Raw genomic sequence first — 19,025 nt, 5'->3', positions numbered from 1 at the left:
TATTTTTTAGTAGAGACGGGATTTCACCATGTTAGCCAAGATGGTCTCGATCTCCTGACCTCATGATCCGCCCGTCTCGGCCTCCCAAAGTGCTGGGATTATAGGCTTGAGCCACCGCGCCCGGCCGTTTTTTGTATTTTTTAGTAGAGATGGGGTTTCACCATGTTAGCCAGGATGGTTTCGATCTCCTGACCTCGTGATCCGCCTGTCTCGGCCTCCCAAAGTGCTGGGATTACAGGCTTGAGCCACCGCGCCCGGCCTGATAAACTGAACTTAATCAAAATCTAAATCTTTTGTGCTTCAATGAAGACCATCAAGAAAATGAAAAGATGGCTGGGCACGGTGGCTAACCCCTGTAATCCCATCAATTTGGGAGGCTGAGGCAGGTGGATCACCTAAGGTCAGGAGTTCGAGACCAGCCTGGCCAACACAGTAAAACCCTGTCTCTACTAAAAATACAAAAATTAGCCGGGCAGGCCAGGCGTGGTGGCTCAGGCTGTAATCCTGGCACTTTGGGAGGCCGAGAAGGGTGGACCACCTAAGGTCAGGAGTTCAAGACCAGCATGACCAATATGGTAAGACCCCGTCTCTACTAAAAATACAAAAATTAGCTGGATGTGGTGGTGCATGCCTGTTGGGGGGCTGAGACAGAATTGCTTGAACCCAGGAGGCGGAGGTTGCAGTGAGCCGAGATTGCGTCATTGGACTCCAGCCTGGGCGATGCAGCAAGACTCTATCTCAAAAAAAATTAGCCATGCATGGTGGCAAGTGCCTGCAGTCCCAGCTACTCGGGAGGCTGAGGCACGCGAATTGAACCCCAGGGGTGGAGGTTGCAGTGAGTCGAGATCACGCCACTGTACTCCAGCTTAGGCAACAGAGCAAGACTGCATCTCAAAAAAAAAAAAAAAAAAAGACAACTCACAGAATATGAAAAAGTATTTGCATGTTTCTAAAAGTCTAGTTGCCAGAATATATAAAGAACTCTTACAACTCAACAAAGATAATCTGACTTTTTTTTTTTTTTTAGACAGTCTTACCCTGTCACCCAGGCTGGAGTGCAGTGGTGTGGTCTCGGCTCATTGCAACCTTCGCCTCTCAGGTTCAAGCCATTCTTGTGCCTCAGTCTCCCGAGTAGCTGAGATTACAGGCACATACCACCATGCATGACTAATTTGTGTATTTTTAGTAGAGACAGGGTTTCTCCATGTTGGCCAGGCTGGTCTTGAACTCCTGGCCTCAAGTAATCAGCCCGCCTCAGCCTTCCAAAGTGCTGGGATTACAGGCATAAGCCACCAGCGCCCTGCCCAATCTGATTTTTAAAAGGATAAAGAATTGGATACTTTTCTCCAAAGAAGATATGCAAATGGCCAAATACCATATGGAAAGAGGCTCAGACCAGATGTGGTGGCTCACACCTGTAATCTTAGCACTTTGGGAGGCCAAGGTGGACGGATCACTTGAGGCCAGAAGTTTGAGACCATCCTGGCCAACATGGTGAAACCCCATCTCTACTAAAAAAAATATATAAAAATTAGCCAGGCCTGGTGGTGCACGCCTGTAGTCCCAGCTACTTGGGAGGCTGAGGCATGAGAATCGCTTGAACCCGGGAGGCACAGGTTGCAGTGAACCGGGATCATGCCCCTACACCCCAGCCTGTGCGACAGAGCAAGACACTGTCTCAAAAAAAAGAAGAGGCTCAATAACATTAGTCATCAAGGAAATGCAAATTAAAACCACAATGAGATACCACTTCACACTCACCAGAACAACTAAGATCAAAAATAATAATAATAATAATGGACAAGAAATGTTAAGCAAGAATGTGGGGAAATTAGAACCTGTACACTGCCGAAGGAAACGTCAAATGGTGCAACAACTCTGGAGAACAATTTGGTAGTTCCTCAAAAAGTCAAACACAGAGTTACCATATAACTCAGGTTCCACTTTTGGCTATATATCCAACAAAAATGAAAACATAAGTTCACACAAAAATTAACATACAAATGCTCACAGCAGCATCATTCACAATGGCCAAAAATGGAAACAAACCTAACACTTATCAACTGCTAATAAATAAACATAATGTGGTATATCCAAAAAATACACTATTACTCCATCATAAAAGGACCGAAGGATTCACGCTACAATATGAACAGACCTTGAAAACATAAGGCTAAATGAAAGAAGCCAGTCACAAAAGGCCACATATTGTATGGTTCTATTTCTATGAAATGTCCAGAAGAGGCAAATCCATAAGGACAAAAAGTAGATTAGTGACTGCCGGGGCTGGGTACAGAGGGATGGGAAGCTTCTGCTAACAGGTACAGGTTCCTTTTTGGGCTGATGAAATGTTCTGGAATTAGATAGTGGCGATGGTCACTCAACGTTGTGAATATACTAAAAACTACTAAATTGTATACACTGGATGCAGCAAACCACCGTGGCACATGTATACCTATGTAACAAACCTGCACATTTGGCACATGTACCCCAGAACTTAAAGTATAATAATAATAATAAATAAATAAATAAATAAATAAATTGTACACATTAAAAAGAGTTAACTTTATGGTATGTGAATTATACCTCAATTTTTAAAAATCCACACCATAGCCAGGCGTGGTTGCTCATATCTGTTATTCCAGCACTTTGGGAGGCTGAGGCAGGTAGATCACGAGGTCAGACGTTCGAGACCAGCCTCACCAACATAGTGAAACCCCACCTCTACTAAAAATACAAAAAAGTAGCCAGGTGTGGTGCCGGGCCATCTGTAAACCCAGCTACTCAGGAGGCTAAAGCAGGAGAATCACTTGAACCTGGGAGGCGGAGGTTGCAGTGAGCTGAGATTGCACCACTGCACTCCAGCCTGGGCAATAAGAACGAAACTCTGTCTCAAAAAATCAAAATAAAAAAATTCACACCATGGCCAAATAGGGTTCCCTGGGTCCACCCTATCCAATGTCAGCAACACAAGAGGCAGAACACATGTGGACCAATTTCCAAGAGGACACAGATGGTATAAAAGTCAAGAGAAACATTCCCTAGAGAGCTCCCAGTCTGGAGAAAAGGCTGACAAATCTTTAGGCCCCAAATGAAGATCTAATCCAGTGGTTTTCAAGTGGGACATTTGGCAATGTCTGGAGACATCTTTAATTGCCATAGCTGGGTGGCAAAGTGCTACCTGCATCCAGTGGGTACAAGCCAGGGTGCTGCTAAACAACGCATGGGATAGCTCCTTACAGAAACACATTATCCAGTCCAAAACGTCAACAGTGCCATGGCTGATCAACTGTGGGTTTAATCCAAAGATGGGTTCAATTGCTTTTTTAAATCCTAGGATTTATATAACTTAGGGACCTGTTTGATAACACTAATTCCAAATACATCAAAACTTCTACAAGTAGTGGAGCCTGCCTCAAACCAGAACCAGATGTAGCCAGCCCAGGCCCATCTCAGGCAAACCAGTTTCAAAAGAGCAGTCCAGGCCTTTCCAACCTCAGAGCCAGGCACATGTGACGCAGCCAGCGAGATCTCTCCGCAAAGGCACAGGTCTCAAGCAAGGAATAAGTATCGTCAAAGGGCTGCATGTCAAGTTCCCTCCCTAAATGGCTAACCAAAGCTTCCTTAAAGCACAATCTTTTTTTTGAGACAGAGTCTTGCTCCGTCACCCAGGCTGGAGTGCAGTGACACTGTCTCTCAGCTCACTGTAAGCTCCACCTCCCAGGTTCACGCCATTCTCCTGCCTCAGTCTCCCGAGTAGCTGGGACTACAGGCGCCCGCCACCACGCCTGGCTAATTTTTTGTATTTTTAGTAAAGACGGGATTTCACAATGTTAGCCAGGATGGTCTCGATCTCCTGATCTCGTGATCTGCCCGCCTCGGCCTCCCAAAGTGCTGGGATTACAGGTGTGAGCCACTGTGCGTGACCTTTAAAGTACATTATTTCTTTTTTTTTTTTTTTTTTTTTGAGACGGAGTCTTGCTCTGTCGCCCAGGCTGGAGTGCAGTGGCCGGATCTCAGCTCACTGCAAGCTCCGCCTCCGGGGTTTACGCCATTCTCCTGCCTCAGCCTCCCGAGTAGCTGGGACTACAGGCGCCCGCCACCTGCCCGGCTAGTTTTTTGTATTTTTAGTAGAGACGGGGTTTTCACCGTGTTAGCCAGGATGGTCTCGATCTCCTGACCTCGTGATCCGCCCATCTCAGCCTCCCAAAGTGCTGGGATTACAGGCTTGAGCCACCGCACCCGGCTAAGTACATTATTTCTTAAAATACTAACCAGTGAAGTTTATCTGAAAGACTTGCATAAGGAATGCAAATTTTTTCTCACATAAGAAAGGGTAAAAATATGTTTACAAAAGGGTATGTTGCTAACCCTATACTTGCTGGTATATGCTAAATAAAATCCAAAGTATATATACAGTTCCCATCTGTGAATGCTATCTACTTTTCCACCTATCCCTGCCAAGCTCAGTGGCCCAAGGTTAGCACTGCCACCAAATGTCTAAGCTCTTTAGTGATGCAAGAAAAGTTCAATTGTCTTACTCTGAAAAGACTTTAAGGAAGTTGTTGTTTTTTTTTTTGAGATGGGAGTCTCACTCTGTGGCCCAGGCTGAAGTGCAATGGCATGACCTCAGCTCACTGCAACCTCCCCTTCCCAGGTTCAAGTGACTCTCATGCCTCTCTCCTCAGTAGCTGGGACTACAGGCATACGCCACTACGTGCAGCTAATTTTTGTATTTTTAGTAGTGACGGGGTTTCGCTATGTTGGCCAGGCTGGTCTAGAACTCCTGGCCTCAAGTGATCTGCCTATCTGGGCCTTCCCAAAGTGCTGGGATTACAGGCGTGAGGCACTGCACCTGGCCAAGAAAGTTGTATTTTAAATACAGATGGGCTTTTAGGACCATAACCCACAGGTTACTTCAAGGTGAGCCTGAAAAGGGAGTGGATTCTTCCCCGTCTTCATCATATAAAGGGAAAACAAGTAAACAAAGATTATCTGAAAATCTATCACTCAGAGAAAACTACTCTTAGCATTTTGGTGTACGTAAACCTCTTAGAGTTTTCCTAGACAAATATGTCCATATAAAAATGAGACCAGTCAGCCAGGTGCAGTGGTTCATGACTACAGTCCAAGCATTCGAGAAGCAGAGGTGGGAGGACTGCTTGAGCTCGAGTTTGAGGCCAACCTGAGCAATATTGCAAGACCCCATCTCTATAAAAAATTTTTTAAAAATTAGCTGGGTGTGGTGGCATGCACCTATAGTTCCAGCTACTTGGGAAGTTGAGGCAAGAAGATCGCTTGAGCCCAGGAGTTTGAGGTTGCAGTAACCCATGATCAGGCCACTGCACTCGAGCCTGAGCAAGGGAGTGAGACCCTGTCTCAAAAAAAAAAAAAAAAAAAAAAAAGTACAGCCATACAATTGGATACTGCTTAAGAAAGCTGCATTTTTTTGAGACAGAGTCTGCTAGGAAGACTGGTGTTGCTGCTGGGAAAATGATGGTGGAGCTGCAGACTTGTTTTTTGTTTGTTTTTTTTTTCCCAAAGAGCTAGGATCACAGGCATAAGCCACTGTGCTCAGCCTGGCTGTACCCTTTGATTTTTCTTTTCTTTTCTTTTTTTTTTTTCTGAGATGAAGTCTCACTCTCTCTCTGTTGCCCAGGCTGGAGTGCAGTGGCATGATCTCGACTCACTGCAACCTCTGCCTCTTGGGTTCAAGCAATTCTCCTGCCTCAGCCTCCCAAGTAGCTGGGATTACAGGCGCCTGCCACCACACCCAGCTAATTTTTGTATTTTTAGTAAAGATGGGGTTTCACCATGTTGGCCAGGCTGGTCTCGAACTCCTGACCTCAAGTGATATGTCCACCTTGGACTCTCAAAATGGTGGGATTACAGGCATGAGCCACTGCGCCTGGTCAGTTTTTTAATTTTTTTTTTTTTTGTAACCTCTTCTACTAGACTTCAGGGTTGTCCTTACTATCTTGTTATAATCCTGGAATGACTACCTTTGTTCATATATCCTTTTTGCAGTTGCCTGATTTTTCCTTAGAAAAAAATTCTCATAAACAGAACTGCTATTTAATTTTGTGGTTTCGGCCAGGTGCGGCGGCACATGCCAGTGATCTCAGCACTTTGAGAGGCTGAGGCAGGCAGATCACTTGAGGTCAGGAGTTCCAGACCAGTCTGGCCAACATGGTGAAACCCTATCTCTACTAAAAACACAAAAATTAGCTGGGTGTGGTGGCACGAGTCTGTAGTCCCAGCTACTCGGAAGGCTGAGATAGCAGAATTGCTTGAACTCAAGAGGCAGAGGTTGCAGTGAGCTGAGATCACACCACCGCACTCCAGCCTCAGTGACAGAGCAAGACTCCATCTCAAAAAAACAAATATTGGAAAACAAATATTGGCCGGGCACGGTGGATCAAGCCTGTAATCCCAGCACTTTGGGAAGCTGAGACGGGCGGATTACGAGGTCAGGAGATCGAGACCATCCTGGCTAACAAGGTGAAACCCGGTCTCTACTAAAAAAAAATACAAAAAAAGAAAAACTAGCCGGGTGAGGTGGCGGGCACCTGTAATTCCAGCTACTCGGGAGGCTGAGGCAGGAGAATGGCGTAAACCCGGGAGGTGGAGCTTGCAGTGAGCCGAGATCCGGGTGCACTCCAGCCTGGGCAACAGAGCGAGATGCCGTCTCAAAAAAAAACAAAAGAAACAAAAAAACCCAAAAAACAAATACTGTGGTTTCACACTGCCTAAGCGCTGTTCTCAAAGTTTGACAACGCATTCTGTCACCAGCGACTTATGAAAGTTGTTCTTCTGTCCAGGACGGAGTACAGAGCTGTTCTACGACACACTCTCCCATCAGAGGAAATTATCTACCCTCAACCTTAGCACCCTGGCAGCGTGGACCCCGATCACACATCCCAAGATGGTGATATTCCACCATCACAGACTAATCCCTTAATTAGTTTTGAGCTGTGAACCAACAACGCAACAATAGTCTATCCCAGGTGTCAGCTGTTTCTAATCCAGCCTCATCCATCTGGATGGAAACCTAGCTTAAACACCCACAGGCCATTTTTGCTAAACAAAATGCCTTGTGGTGGAGGAAAGCATCTCTGTGGCCACACTCAGTCTAATTTAAGGCAAATCTGTCAACTAACATGCTTCTGCCCACAACACATCCCTAACCAGGGTGACGTTCCTCCATCTTCTAACCTAGGGTCAAACCCCGGCCCACCTCAAAGCTGAGGTTCCCCCTGGTTTGCTGCCTCAAGCTTGGCAGTTGTGGGTTTGCAGGCACAGGCGAAAACCCGATGAGGAACTTACATAGAAGTGAAAATGCAAGAAGTGGCCCAGCACTCTGGGGGTCACGCCAGGGAAGGCAGCCAGGAGTTTCTGGAGGTAGACCTCCAGATCCTTCTCCCTCTTCTCCACCAAGCTTCTTGAGTTTTTCCCAATTATCTTTTTGGGCGGAAGCAGATTTTTATCAATCTTTCTCTCTGCAACGAGCTGTAAAAAAACATAAGCACATCAACCACAGACTAAGAGGCTCTGTGCCTATGTAGGGCCAAGGCAAGAAGCCTGAGGACAGGCGCTTGTCAGCACTTGCACAGCCCCTCCCTGCAGTACCAAGATCAGTGACCAAACGAGGGCACCTGGGATTCGGCCTCTTTCAATCCAATTAGCATTAGAAATACCAATACAATTCCAGACAAGGAATTCCATGGAGACATTCAGAAAAGTAACACCTTTTGCCCCTAAAATTGCCATCTTTTCCAAGCCAGAGTAAAAACCAATTACGGCAGTGGTGTGTCTTTAAAACATGCTGTAAATGGCCCAGAGAAAGACAGCATCTCCAAATGCAAAGATGTTAAACGCAAAGCCAGATATTAGAGTACAGGCTTTGGAATAGCTATAGCTAGGTCGAACAAGTTCAAACCTGTCCCCTTCCCAGGAAACTGTCTCAGCATCTCGTATCCAAGCTAGGACTGGAAATATTAAAACTGAAATTCAAATATGCTCCTTGCAGACTGGCTCATGCTAGAGCTGAAGGCTAGCATTTACATGCTATATTAGTGAATGCAGTTATATTAACAAAGTGATTTATTAAAGAACTATGGATATGGAGCCTCTTTTGCCCTAAAACTAATGTGTGGCACAATGGAAACTTGGCCTACAGGCCCCCCAGCCCTGAAATATGTGCTCCCACCTCTTAACAGTTACCTTTTCATGCAGGTCATGGAAGTCGCTGTAGCGGTGCTTTACCGTCCACTCATGGCTGCCATCAGTGACCTGTATGATGTAAACCTAAAAGGGGAAACCAAAAGCCCTTGTAGCAAGGGAGCCCCAACAAGGAGTCTCCTCCCCCCACAGCAAAAGCTGCAATTACCTTTCCCAATTATCTTTCATCAGTCTTTCTCTCTGCAACTCAGACCCATCCCAAGGCCAAAGTCAGGCTGCCCCTGCCCACCAGCCTCTACACCTGACCCTTGCTGACCAGCAGGGCCCCTTCTCAGCCTCCTCCATGGCCCAAGCAGTAGGGCTGGGAGGCACATGGGACAAGCCTGTGGCTCCAACCATCAGTAAGGAATGAAAAAAGTGATTACCACAACAAGTCACCTCTTTAGTTTTTTACCTCCTGCCTCTAGGTAACTCAAAACCCAACCCAAGCTGCAGGCAAGGCCATTTCTTCCAAGGGAGGCAGAGGAGGGCCAGTTCTAGCCTGAGCATCTTCTCTGTTGTACTTCTTTCCAGGTGCCCTATCACCTGGAAGCAAGTCCTTTTCCAACCCTTTCAACTGGTTCATGGCTGTGATTTCTGCTACTGAGCCAGGAATCAAGGCACAAGCAGCTGATGTGGGGAGGGAGTGGTAGCAACTAAGCTCTATCAGGAGGCAATATGGCCTAGAGGTTAAGGAAGGCCTGGGTTAAAAACCTGGTTCTGCCATTTCCTGGCTGCAGCTTATGTGTCACTTATATAAGTAACTTGGAGCCTAAGTTTTCTCTGAGCCTCAGTTCCTCCATTTTAGAATCAAGGACCAAGTAAGGCAATGCATGTAAAATGCTTTGTCCATGGGCCTGACCCATGGCAAGTGTTCAAAGGGTAGGTGTGTTCATAATATCCAACTTGGCACACCCGGAGACAGAGGATGGTAGGGTCCAGTCTAGATCACCACCTCCCCGACACACATGCAGAGGAGGGGCGCAGTCCAGAATAGGGAGAGCTTTTTGAAGATGGCCCTCTTGCTGAAGGTGCCCATAGCTGATGGCTGGCCAGCCATCACCCGCCTCCTGCATCTAGTTTCCCTCTCCTCTCTGCAGCATGGAGCTGAAGCCTTCTCCAGCCCTGAGGAGCAGCCATTTCTCCAGGCTGGCCTGTTGCTCCAGGATCCACCCCTCTCCTCTTCCCATCCTGCCTGATTCCTTCCCTTTGCCCTCAGGAAAGGAGAAAAGAGCCCGAAGAATGGCCCTCAGAGGGGGAGGTTAGGATGAGGGCCAGGGAGGGGGGGTGCAGGCACGGCCAAGGCCCCCACCCACTCCCTACCCTGTGGGAACAAAGGAGGAAGCAGGGAGGTGCTCAATGCCTAGTTTTTGCCAGGCAGCCCACCAGGCTCACAGGTCTGGCATCCAACCCCATCAGAGTCGGAAACTACCCCCCATTTGTCCTCTGTCTCCCCCATAGCTTAGAAGTGTGTGTGCGCAGCTTGTTGCCCCATCTCGCTCCCACAGCCCAAAGTCGCGAAGATTCCTAAGGTTTATAGGGCCTGCGCTTCAGCACTGAGACCATCCCTATTTCTCCACAGCTGGGCTCCATCCGTCCTCCGTTCTTGTCTCCGCCCGACCCCCAAGGCGTCTGCTCCCCAGGTCTATACTACACTTCTCAGAGAAATCTCAACCACCACCGCAGGCTTCCCAGATCAGGGTGCTGGCGCCTTCTCTTTCTTCCAGGCCTGCGGAGCCTGACCTTTTTCCCTGATTCCATCCATCAGAGACCCTCTCCCCATCGCCTTTCTCCTGAACCCCAGTAACGGTCTCTCAGGCCGGGGCCCCTCCAGTCCTAGAGGATCCAGAGGGGTTTCGCCTCATCTAGACACCCCCCCTCCCCAGGCCCCCTTTATCCCCAGATGCCGCCCCCAACCCGAGCCTCCCTTTCTGATCGCGTACCCTTTTCCAAACCGCCTCCCCAGGCCCCGAGCAACCCTTCACCCGGACCTGCGAGGCCCAGATCCCTTTCCTTAGATCCCCCGTCCCAGCCCCCTCGCAATCGCAGACCCTTCTACCCGCTCCTCAGGGTTGCAGATCCCGGACCCCTCCCCAAGCCCCCAAGTCGGACTCCCGGTTCCAGCCACCACCCCCGCTTCAGGTGCCCGTGCCCGCGCCCCCAACAAACCGTATAAGTGTCCACGAGCTCCGAGCCCACCACGCGCGCTTCCTTAGCCGGCTCGGCTTCCCGCTCGTGCCCGAAGGTGCGCGACGTCGCCATGTTCGGGTCTCCGCCGCCGCCGCCGCCGCCGCCCGGCGCAGACTGGCAGCAGTAGGGGGCGGGGTCAACGTCCCACCGCCCCACAGCCCCCGCCGCCCCACGCCCCCGCCGCGCGCTGCGCCGCCATCTTGGCCCCGCCTTCTTCCTGCGCCCTCGCCCCGCCCCTCGTGCGTGATTGACAGGCGCCACCCACAGCGCGCGCGTGCGCAGTGCTCGCTGGCGAAATCTCTACCTGCGTGGCGCGGCTGGAGGTACACTGCGCAGCCTGCTAGAAACTGAGACCCCTGGTGGTTACAGCTCTGGGCATCGCCCCTCCGTCCTCGGGAAGGGGGGACAGAAGGTCTCGAGCCTTCCGGGCTACACGAAGCAAGTCACTGCTCTTTCTGGCCTCAGTTTACTCCTCCGGATAAAGGAGGCCATAATAGTGCCTCACCTGGCTGTTGAGCTCTTTCTCTTTAGGGCAAGGCGGGTTGGAGGAGAAAACAGGACCTGTGCTTACCGCCGGAGCAGGGCGAGAGCGATTCTGGGCCGGTTCTGAACCTCTCCGAGACTCCGAGATCTCTTGTCAGTGGGGCTCCTGGACAACTGAGTGGGTCGGTTCATGCGCGGCCCGGCACGCAGTAGTGCTCGAGGCAGGGAGCGTGTTGATCAAGAGGGATAAACTTGATATGAACTCTGTACGAAGGAGGATGTAGGTGGATGGAGGGGTGTGTGCTGCCACTGAGCACAAGAACCCCACGGGGTGGCCTGCCAGAGTTTAAAACGAGGGAGACAGGTTGACCTGGACCCAGGAACTACAGTGCTAGAATGGGGAACTGAGTCCTAAACCAGGGAAAGATGAGACCTAGAAGAGGGAGGTGGTACCCTAACTAGAGGGTGAGGAGGAAAGGAGCCTGCCACAGATGGGGCATCTGTAGGGGTGCTGTTGAATAACTGACAGCAGCTGACTTAAGCCCGAAGTGAGTACTTCTCTCTGGGCGGATGGGAGGTCTGGGGCAGGCTCCTCTGGCAGAAGGGCTCCTGGCCACCCTGTCCTAAGGTGGACCAGTCACTTCCTCCTTCACCAGTTCCACAGCATCGTACTATGAGCTTGATATTCGAGGCTTCTCTTGGCAGGGCCCTGCACTCCCAGCCTCTCCTTGCACGTTGCACCCCCATTCCAGAGAGGTGGAGTTAAAGGCAGGGGTTGCCAAGTCAGTCAGATCTTGGGCAAGTCACCACTCCTCCAGAGCCTCAGTTTGCTTATCTGGAAAGGGGTGGTCATGGCACCCGCCTCCCTGGTTGGATGGGAGCCTGAGCTGCTGTGTTGCCCGGGCCTTGCCTAGGGCCCACAACTTTGTAACTCCTGTCCTGCACTGGGCTCATGTTTTCATTCATTCCAGAAACGTTTTCAGAGAGTCCCTTGGGGAGTGTGGGGACAGGAGGGAAAGAAACCTGGCCCTCGTAGCCCTTCATCTGCTTCCTGCGCTGGGCAGAGGACACAGGGACTCAGGCCAGCCCGAGATCACTGGGACCAGAGGAGGGACTGCAGGATACTACGCGCAGGGCTGGGCTGGGCTGGGTTGGGCTGGGCCAGGAATGTGGTGGGGCAGGGCTATTTAAGTCAAGGGCCGGCTGGCAACCCCAGCAGGCTGTCCTGTGAGCCGCCAGCATGGATGACATCTACAAGGCTGCGGTGAGGGACAGGGCTGGGTAGGGCTGGGGTGGGCAGGCCCACTGGGGGCTCACTCAGCTCAGAATGGGGGGCTAGTGGCCCCAGGGAAGTGGTGGGGACCCAGGAGAAGGCCTACGTGCCTTCAACCCAGGCTGTCACAGTGACAGTGGTTCTGGTGTTTGGGGATGCAGAAGGGATGGGAGTTCAGGGTCTGAAGGGTGGTGGAGGATGTCGCAGCTTTCAGCATCATGTCTTACTCTCTGTTTCCAAGTGTCTGTAGTCTGAGGCACTGTCACTCAGCCACATGTCTCTGCATTTGTCTCTGGACATTTTTGCCTTTCTCTTTTCATCTCTTCCTCCTGAGCTGTCTGAGTCCCCATTACTGTCTCCCTGTCCCCAACCCCCATTTCTGCCCCTCACATTATGCTTCTCACATGCTCAAAATCTGCTAGCCCACTCCAGCCCCTTGACTGGCTGAAGATGCTTTGGAAGGTGGAGGGTGTGAGAGGAGCGGGCTGCAGAGCCTGAGTCCTGGGCTGGAGATGGGGCTTTGAAGTTTGAGGCAGGGAAGTTCTGGACATGAGGGAGAACCAAGGAAGAAGGAACAGAGAACTGGGGCCCCAGCTCCCATCATGCCTGGCAGGCTCAGCGCTCAGTGGCTTAGCTGGGGGTGAGAGCGAGGGAACAAGGGCTAGAGAGTGGTCACCCCAAGCCCCTGCAGCCTCCTGGGTCACTGAGGGTCTTCAGATGCTATTCTATCCAGGGGTGGTGGTGACCTCCCCCAACTCCAGAGCAAGGACATCCTGGAATGGACAGCTGTCCCCAGGGGAACCCCTTCCTCAGCCTCCCCCATTCCTGGGCAGGGAAGTGCTACAGCCAGCTCTGGGGGCATGCCTGCTTATCCTGTGGGAGTCCATGGAGCTGGGGTGGGGGCAGCCCTCCACCCAGTGCCCATACAAGGCCTGGCGGAGCTGGGGACTAATTTTGGCTCCTGAGGCGGCACTAGCAGGCCAGGGGGCCAGATAACACTGCCCCACCCCCTGCATACCAAAGTCCCCAGAACAATCACCAGGTTTAACTTTGTTCCTCATTAAAAATAGCCCAGTGGCCACCCTGGTCAGGTTACAGTGGGTGGCTTGCCTGCCCCCACACTGGTTTTATTGTCCCAACTTGAGGGACAGCTGTCCCTCGGGCCACCCAGCTTGAGTTTCATGGGGGCCGAAAGGACATTGAGTGGTCACTGACTATTGTTACTGAGGGTCACCTTGGCCCTGAAGGGGGTGCCCACCTGTCACCCTGGCCCTGAGTCCAGTCTCAGTGAGGCCAGCTGGGTCACATCAGGGCTTTGGGGGCAGGGAGGGAGGACTGAGACCTCCACCCTGTGGCCTGAAAATAGCCTGCCTCCTCCGGCTCCAGCCTTTTCACCTGTGGAATGGGTTGGTTTCCTCAGCAGCAGCTATACCTGAGTCTGAGCCCTGAGATTCCCTTTCCTTTCTAGGTAGAGCAGCTGACAGAAGAGCAGAAAAATGGTGAGAACCCCTATCACACATGTCGGAGACCAGCGGGGCCAGGCTGGCGTGGGGACCCCTTACCAGAAGAGGACCCCAGACCAGAGAGCAGAGGATTGGTCCCTCTTGCTCTGACCTCATAGAGGTCCCCAAGGGAGGTGGGCAGGTTGGCAGATGGCCCCAGGGTTCTGACCTTTTGAGGTCCTGGCTGCTGAGCCCTGACTACTGTGCCCCCCAACCCCTGAACACAGAGTTCAAGGCAGCCTTTGACATCTTCGTGCTGGGTGCTGAGGATGGCTGCATCAGCACCAAGGAGCTGGGCAAGGTGATGAGGATGCTGGGCCAGAACCCCACCCCTGAGGAGCTGCAGGAGATGATTGACGAGGTGGACGAGGACGGTAAGCCCCCTCCTCCCAAGGCTCCAGAAGAACCCCAGCTGGCTGAGGGCTGGAATGCTGGCTCTGTTTAGCTGGGAGCGGTTTTGCCTATCTGAGCCTCAGTTGCCTCATTTATAAAATGGGCATAATGGCCACAGAAGCCTGGCATTTGGTGTGAGGATGCGGTGAGAACATGGGGGTTCGTGTCGAAGGTGCTGCCTGCAGTACCTACCCCGGCCTCTGTAACGGCCATGCCGCCCACCCCCCAGGCAGCGGCACGGTGGACTTTGATGAGTTCTTGGTCATGATGGTTCGATGCATGAAGGATGACAGCAAAGGGAAATCTGAGGAGGAGCTGTCTGACCTCTTCCGCATGTTTGACAAGTGAGCGTGTGACCCTTGACCTCTGACCCTGACCCACACTCAAGGCGAACTGGAGAGGAGGGCGGTCTCAGATTCCAGGTCTAGGGACCCTGCGGCCTCCTGATTGGGGAGAGGGATGCCCCATCTCCCAGTGTCCCTGCTCTGCCTCCTGGGGCATGGGTGGGGCTGCCTTATGCCCTCCCCACAGTCCTACCCTGAGCCCTCTCCTCACAGAAACGCTGATGGCTACATCGACCTGGATGAGCTGAAGATGATGCTGCAGGCTACAGGCGAGACCATCACGGAGGACGACATCGAGGAGCTCATGAAGGACGGAGACAAGAACAACGACGGCCGCATCGACTATGATGGTAAGCGGGTAGGTGGGCTGGTCCCCTGCCTCCATGCTCTGCCCAGCCCCCACCCCCGACCCACACCTGCCCCTCTTTCCACAGAGTTCCTGGAGTTCATGAAGGGTGTGGAGTAGATGCTGACCTTCACCCAGAGCTTCTCATGCCCAGCCTCCAACTGCAGCTGAGTCCTGGGGTTGGGGAGGGGATTGGGGTCCCAGGACCTGAACCTGGCCATGTCCTCAACCCCAAATCCCCTGACTCCCTCCCCAACTCTGTCCTGGGGGATGCAAATAAAGCGTGCTCCCCGGAGGTCTGCTGTCTGCCTCTGGTGTCCCTGGGCCAGGGACTCTTCCTCAGGACTCACTCTTACCCGATGACTGCTTCCTTCCCTGTCATAGGCAGGCTGGCTGCAGTGCCTGGCGCCTGACCGCCACTCCACACTGCCTTCTGCTGGGAGTGAGATGAGATCGGAGACTGCTGTGTGGCCTGCCCTGCTGGCTGCCCTCTATCACTCCTTATGCCTAGGCACCATCTCCAGGGATTCAGCATCTGGAGTCTGTGGGGGCCTAGAACCCCCACAAGTTCCTGGGGGCCATCATTTTGGTCAACCACTGTGGCAGCCTAGGGGTCCTCTCCTTGGAGGGAGTGGTTCACTGCGGTACACAGCTAGGTCCCGAATGCTGCCTGGCAGAGCAATCCCGGTTACCTGTCAGCCGTGGCTGGAATGGAGCTGAGCCTGTGGCGTCCCTGCAGGCCCACAGTGCTGGTTCACCCACCCACTCACTTGTATTTCCTGCCAGCACCATTGACTCCCAGGGCCAGAGGTGCATGGAGTTGGCTCTACCTCCCCTCACCTGTTTGGCCCAGAGAGGTACAGGGACCTGTTAAGGTCATCCAATGAGTGTGGGGGAGAGCAGAGCCAGTTGGCTTCCAGCCAAGGGCCCTGTCGGATGGGCCACATCCAAATGGGCATGATTTCCAGTTCCTGTGAACCTCAGAGGCTCGTCTCCTGTGGCCCAGTCTCTTTGACAGAGATGGAGGCCCAAGGCCTGGCAGCTCTCAGCTTAGTGGGAGCGCCCAGTCCAGAGCTGCCGCCAGACAGTGATGCTGTCTTGGGGGCATGGGCACTGGGGTCTGCGAGGAAGTGGAGGTGTCAGCAGTGGTGTTCGCAGGAGGGACAGCTGCCAGCAGCACCCAGACTCTAGCCAGAATGCCATCAGCTGTCCTTGCCCCGCCCAGCCACTCCACTCTCTGCACCTGTGCCCCAGCCTTGGCATTCCCCAGACAGGCCCGGCATTCCAGAGATGGTCTTGGAATTCTAAAGATGCCTCTGGTGGAGGCCAGAGCTAGCAAGAACTTTCTGGTCCCTGGAGAGACCTGAGGGGAGTGGAGGGGAGTCCCTTCAGGCCTGCCCTTGTGAGCTGGAGAATTGGGGACCTGTACAGACACCCAGAGTGACCCAGGAAGGGTGACCTCCAAGGAGAAAGGGAGGGCTACATTGGGCAGCACCACCAGCCAGTGCACCACGCAGTGGTTCATCACACACCTCCCATGTGCCCAGCATAGGCTGGATGCTGGGGCATGTCACAGTGAGGCCCAGTCCCTAATCTGGTGGATTTTTTTCTCTTTTTTTGAGACAGAGTCTTGCTCTGTCACCAGACTGGAGTGCAGTGGTGCAATCTTGGCTCACTGTAACCCCTGCCTCCCGGACTCAAGCGATTCTCGTGCCTCAGCCACCTGAGTAGCTGGGATTACAGGCGCCCGCCACCACACCCGGCTAATTTTTGTATTTTTAGTAGAGACAAGGTTTCACCATGTTTCCCAAGCTAGTCTTGAACTCCTGAGCTCAAGTGATTCGCCCATCTTGGCCTCCTGAAGTGCTGGGATTACAGGTGTGAGCCACCGTGCCCGGCCAAATCTGGTGGAATTTTAAGGAGATGAGTACAGTGGGAAAACCAGCACGGGCTGGAGTGGAGACTGGAGGCGTGGTGGGCCCATGAGTTAGAGTGGTCTGGGAAAGCTCCCTGGAGGAGCTGCCTATGCATGAGATCTGGGGGAACCACAGGGAACCAGCCGTGGGAGGCCATGGAGAAAGACTGGGAAGGTCTCAGGAGCAGAAAGGCAGTGTTGGGCTGGAAACCAAGCCCCAGCAGTCTTGGGAGACGTGGGCAGTGCCAGGCCCCATGAGGACCCAGTCAGTGTGAGGGGTGAGGGCTGCAGAGAACAAAAGGGGTGGGAGAGAGGGATCCAGGAGCTGGCATGAAGCGGGGGCAGGCTCTGGGCAAGAAAGCTTGGTGGCTCCCAGTACAGTGGGGTGCTAGGGAGAGGGGGTGGGGGGTGCATGGATTCAAGGCACATTTTGGAACTAGGATGGACAGAATTGACTGAAGGCTTGAATGTGAGGGGTGAGAAGTGAGAAAATCCAAAATGACCCTTAGCTTTTTGGCCAAACTGCCATTTCCTGAGATAAGGAAGCCAGGGGGAGGCAAAGGTTCAGCCATGGGGTATTGTGACGTGGAGGTTACTTCCCAACACTAGGTTTTAGTTGGGTGTTTTGTTTTTTTCTTTTCATTTTGAAATTTCAGGCTTGCAAAAAATAGTACAAAGAACTCCCATTTACAGGTCCCCCAGCTTCCCTGTGGTTAACATTTTAACCACAGAAGGATCAAACACAGGAAATGAATATTGACATAAACACTGCTAATTAATCTGCAGAGCTTATTGAAGTTCTTTCACTTTAGTGTCCTAAAGTCCTTGTCCTGGAGCAGGAGCCAATCCAAGATGGCACTAGAGTGACCTCATCCTCCTGTCTCCTTACTCCCCTCCAGTCTGTGACGGTCCTCTGTGTTTCCTTGTCACATCTGAAGAGCCCAGGCCAGTTATTCTGTAGAATCTCACTCACTTTGGGTTTGTCTGGTGGCCCCAGGGTTTGGGAACTTGCAGGCCTCCAGGCCTCGGCCGCCTGAGCAGGAGGGTTTCCGTGGAGCAGAGGGGTGGGAGCCTGACAGGAGTGAGCTGAAGTACAGGGGAGATGGCGGGTGTGGGCAACACCCAGGGAACAGAGAAAGGGACCTAAGCTGAGGGGCGATGTGGGGTCCAGGGAAGCTTGTTTAAGAAGGGGTAAGGGAATGGCTTGTATGCTGGGGTATCAACCCAGTGAAACAGGAAAAAAAGGATCATGTGAGATGCAGGGAAGCTCTGCAGCAGGCCAGTCGCTACTGGGCCCCGGACAGTGTCTGCCAGGGCCCGGGTCTAGAGCTAGTCACAGGTGCAAGCTGTACAGCGAGAAAGAGGAGGCTCAAGGCAAGGAGGGGCAGGCAGATGGGCCTCAACAAGTGAAAGATGTGGCAGTGGGGGCGCTGAGCTGCCGATGGTGATGTCCAGAGGAAGAGATGTTCCAAATGGACAGGCAGAAGGTCATGCCCTTATTGGTAGTGACCTGGAGGGTGGGTAGCTGAGGTAGGGGGAGGGGACCATGACAATGAGGAAGACAGTGACCCAAGAGATAGGGGGGGTACCCAGGGGATGTGGGATGCCAATGGGATTGGGGAGAAGAGAGTTAAGCCCTCTGTGAAGGAAACAGGAGTGTCTGGGCCAGCTACAGAGAGGGTGCATTCTGGGGGCAGGCTGCTGCCTCAGACAAGGGCCATGTGTGCTCGGGTTGAAGGGAGTGAGGATTGTCAGGAAGGGGCAGTGGGGGAAGGAGGGCTCTGCCATGTCCTGGCTCTCTCTTCATCAGCTGTGGCAGGGAGGGGGACAAGTCCTGGACAGGAGGAGAAGATGAATGGCCCCGCTTGCAGATGGAAGTCCCAGAGGAGACTATGGGAGGGTTGGGGTGGAGAGGGAGGAGCTGTGAGGGATGGCTGATGGGAAGCGGGGGGGCTCACCCTCTGCAAGCAGCTGGAGGTCCGTGGGGGTGGAGGGGGCATGACATTGTCCTAATATCCCTGTCCCATCCATGAAATTGGTGGGGAGGGGACTGGGGGCATCCATTCCTTCCAGGCATGCCCACCCCAGAATTCTGGCTGGGAGAGGCTGGGCTGTGACCGTCCACATACCCACCAGTGGCACCTGCTGCATGAACACGCACCTCACATAGGTATCAGCCAGCTCACCATCTCCCACCAGTACATGGCATTTTGCATCCTACATGAATCATCTAGTTTTGCCTCTTTTGCTGCATCCTTTCCATTTCTGGGCTTTTGCTTGGATAGTGCTTCCTCCATGAAGCCTCCCTTGATTTCCTCCATCAAGAGCAATCACTGGAGCATCTTCCACTGCTCCTGCT

At 52.6% G+C, this 19,025-nt stretch overlaps 2 protein-coding genes and 1 long non-coding RNA gene across 5 annotated transcripts in view; 1 reads left to right on the top strand and 2 right to left on the bottom strand.

Annotated features, from left to right (window-relative positions):
• NISCH (nischarin) overlaps window positions 1-10,624 on the bottom strand; it is a 38,495-nt gene extending 27,871 nt beyond the window's left edge. For both annotated transcript variants that reach the window (XM_033209843.1, XM_033209853.1), the window contains exons 1-3: window positions 10,390-10,624; window positions 8,224-8,307; window positions 7,327-7,509 (exon numbers count right to left, since the gene is read on the bottom strand). In XM_033209843.1, the coding sequence (XP_033065734.1) occupies window positions 7,327-7,509; window positions 8,224-8,307; window positions 10,390-10,482 (360 nt within the window). In that variant the 5' untranslated portion in view covers window positions 10,483-10,624. The remainder of the gene's footprint in view (window positions 1-7,326; window positions 7,510-8,223; window positions 8,308-10,389) is intronic.
• A 425-nt stretch (window positions 10,625-11,049) lies between these two features.
• Window positions 11,050-13,653, bottom strand: LOC117082836. The gene is made up of 2 exons (XR_004436792.1): window positions 13,562-13,653; window positions 11,050-11,157 (listed from the first exon to the last, which is right to left on the bottom strand). It is a non-coding gene; the product is annotated as an uncharacterized LOC117082836 (long non-coding RNA).
• TNNC1 (troponin C1, slow skeletal and cardiac type) lies at window positions 12,035-16,363 on the top strand. 2 transcript variants are annotated; one of them, XM_033209871.1, is made up of 6 exons: window positions 12,035-12,157; window positions 13,635-13,665; window positions 13,896-14,042; window positions 14,291-14,405; window positions 14,619-14,755; window positions 15,136-16,363. In XM_033209871.1, exons 1-6 carry the CDS (start codon window positions 12,134-12,136, stop codon window positions 15,162-15,164), a joined length of 483 nt encoding a protein of 160 aa, XP_033065762.1. In that variant the 5' UTR covers window positions 12,035-12,133; the 3' UTR covers window positions 15,165-16,363. The 2 variants fall into 2 exon arrangements, with proteins under 2 accessions (XP_033065762.1, XP_033065757.1); XM_033209866.1 differs by lacking the exon at window positions 15,136-16,363 and adding an exon at window positions 14,840-15,046.
• The last annotated feature ends 2,662 nt before the right edge of the window (window positions 16,364-19,025 follow it).

This window comes from Trachypithecus francoisi, unplaced genomic scaffold, assembly GCF_009764315.1.
Source record: "Trachypithecus francoisi isolate TF-2019V2 unplaced genomic scaffold, Tfra_2.0 Lachesis_group0, whole genome shotgun sequence".
In the NCBI taxonomy this organism is placed as follows: Eukaryota; Metazoa; Chordata; class Mammalia; order Primates; family Cercopithecidae; genus Trachypithecus; species Trachypithecus francoisi.
This window is presented reverse-complemented; position numbering and strand designations above follow the sequence as displayed.

Bases quoted from the DNA above. Each gene is read 5' to 3' on its own strand.
- TNNC1 (XM_033209866.1), top strand. From the start codon at position 12,134: ATGGATGACATCTACAAGGCTGCG. The intron at 14,043-14,290 runs GTAAGCCCCCTC...CCCACCCCCCAG, and splicing joins TGACGAGGTGGACGAGGACG to GCAGCGGCACGGTGGACTTT. The intron at 14,406-14,618 runs GTGAGCGTGTGA...CTCTCCTCACAG, and splicing joins CTCTTCCGCATGTTTGACAA to AAACGCTGATGGCTACATCG.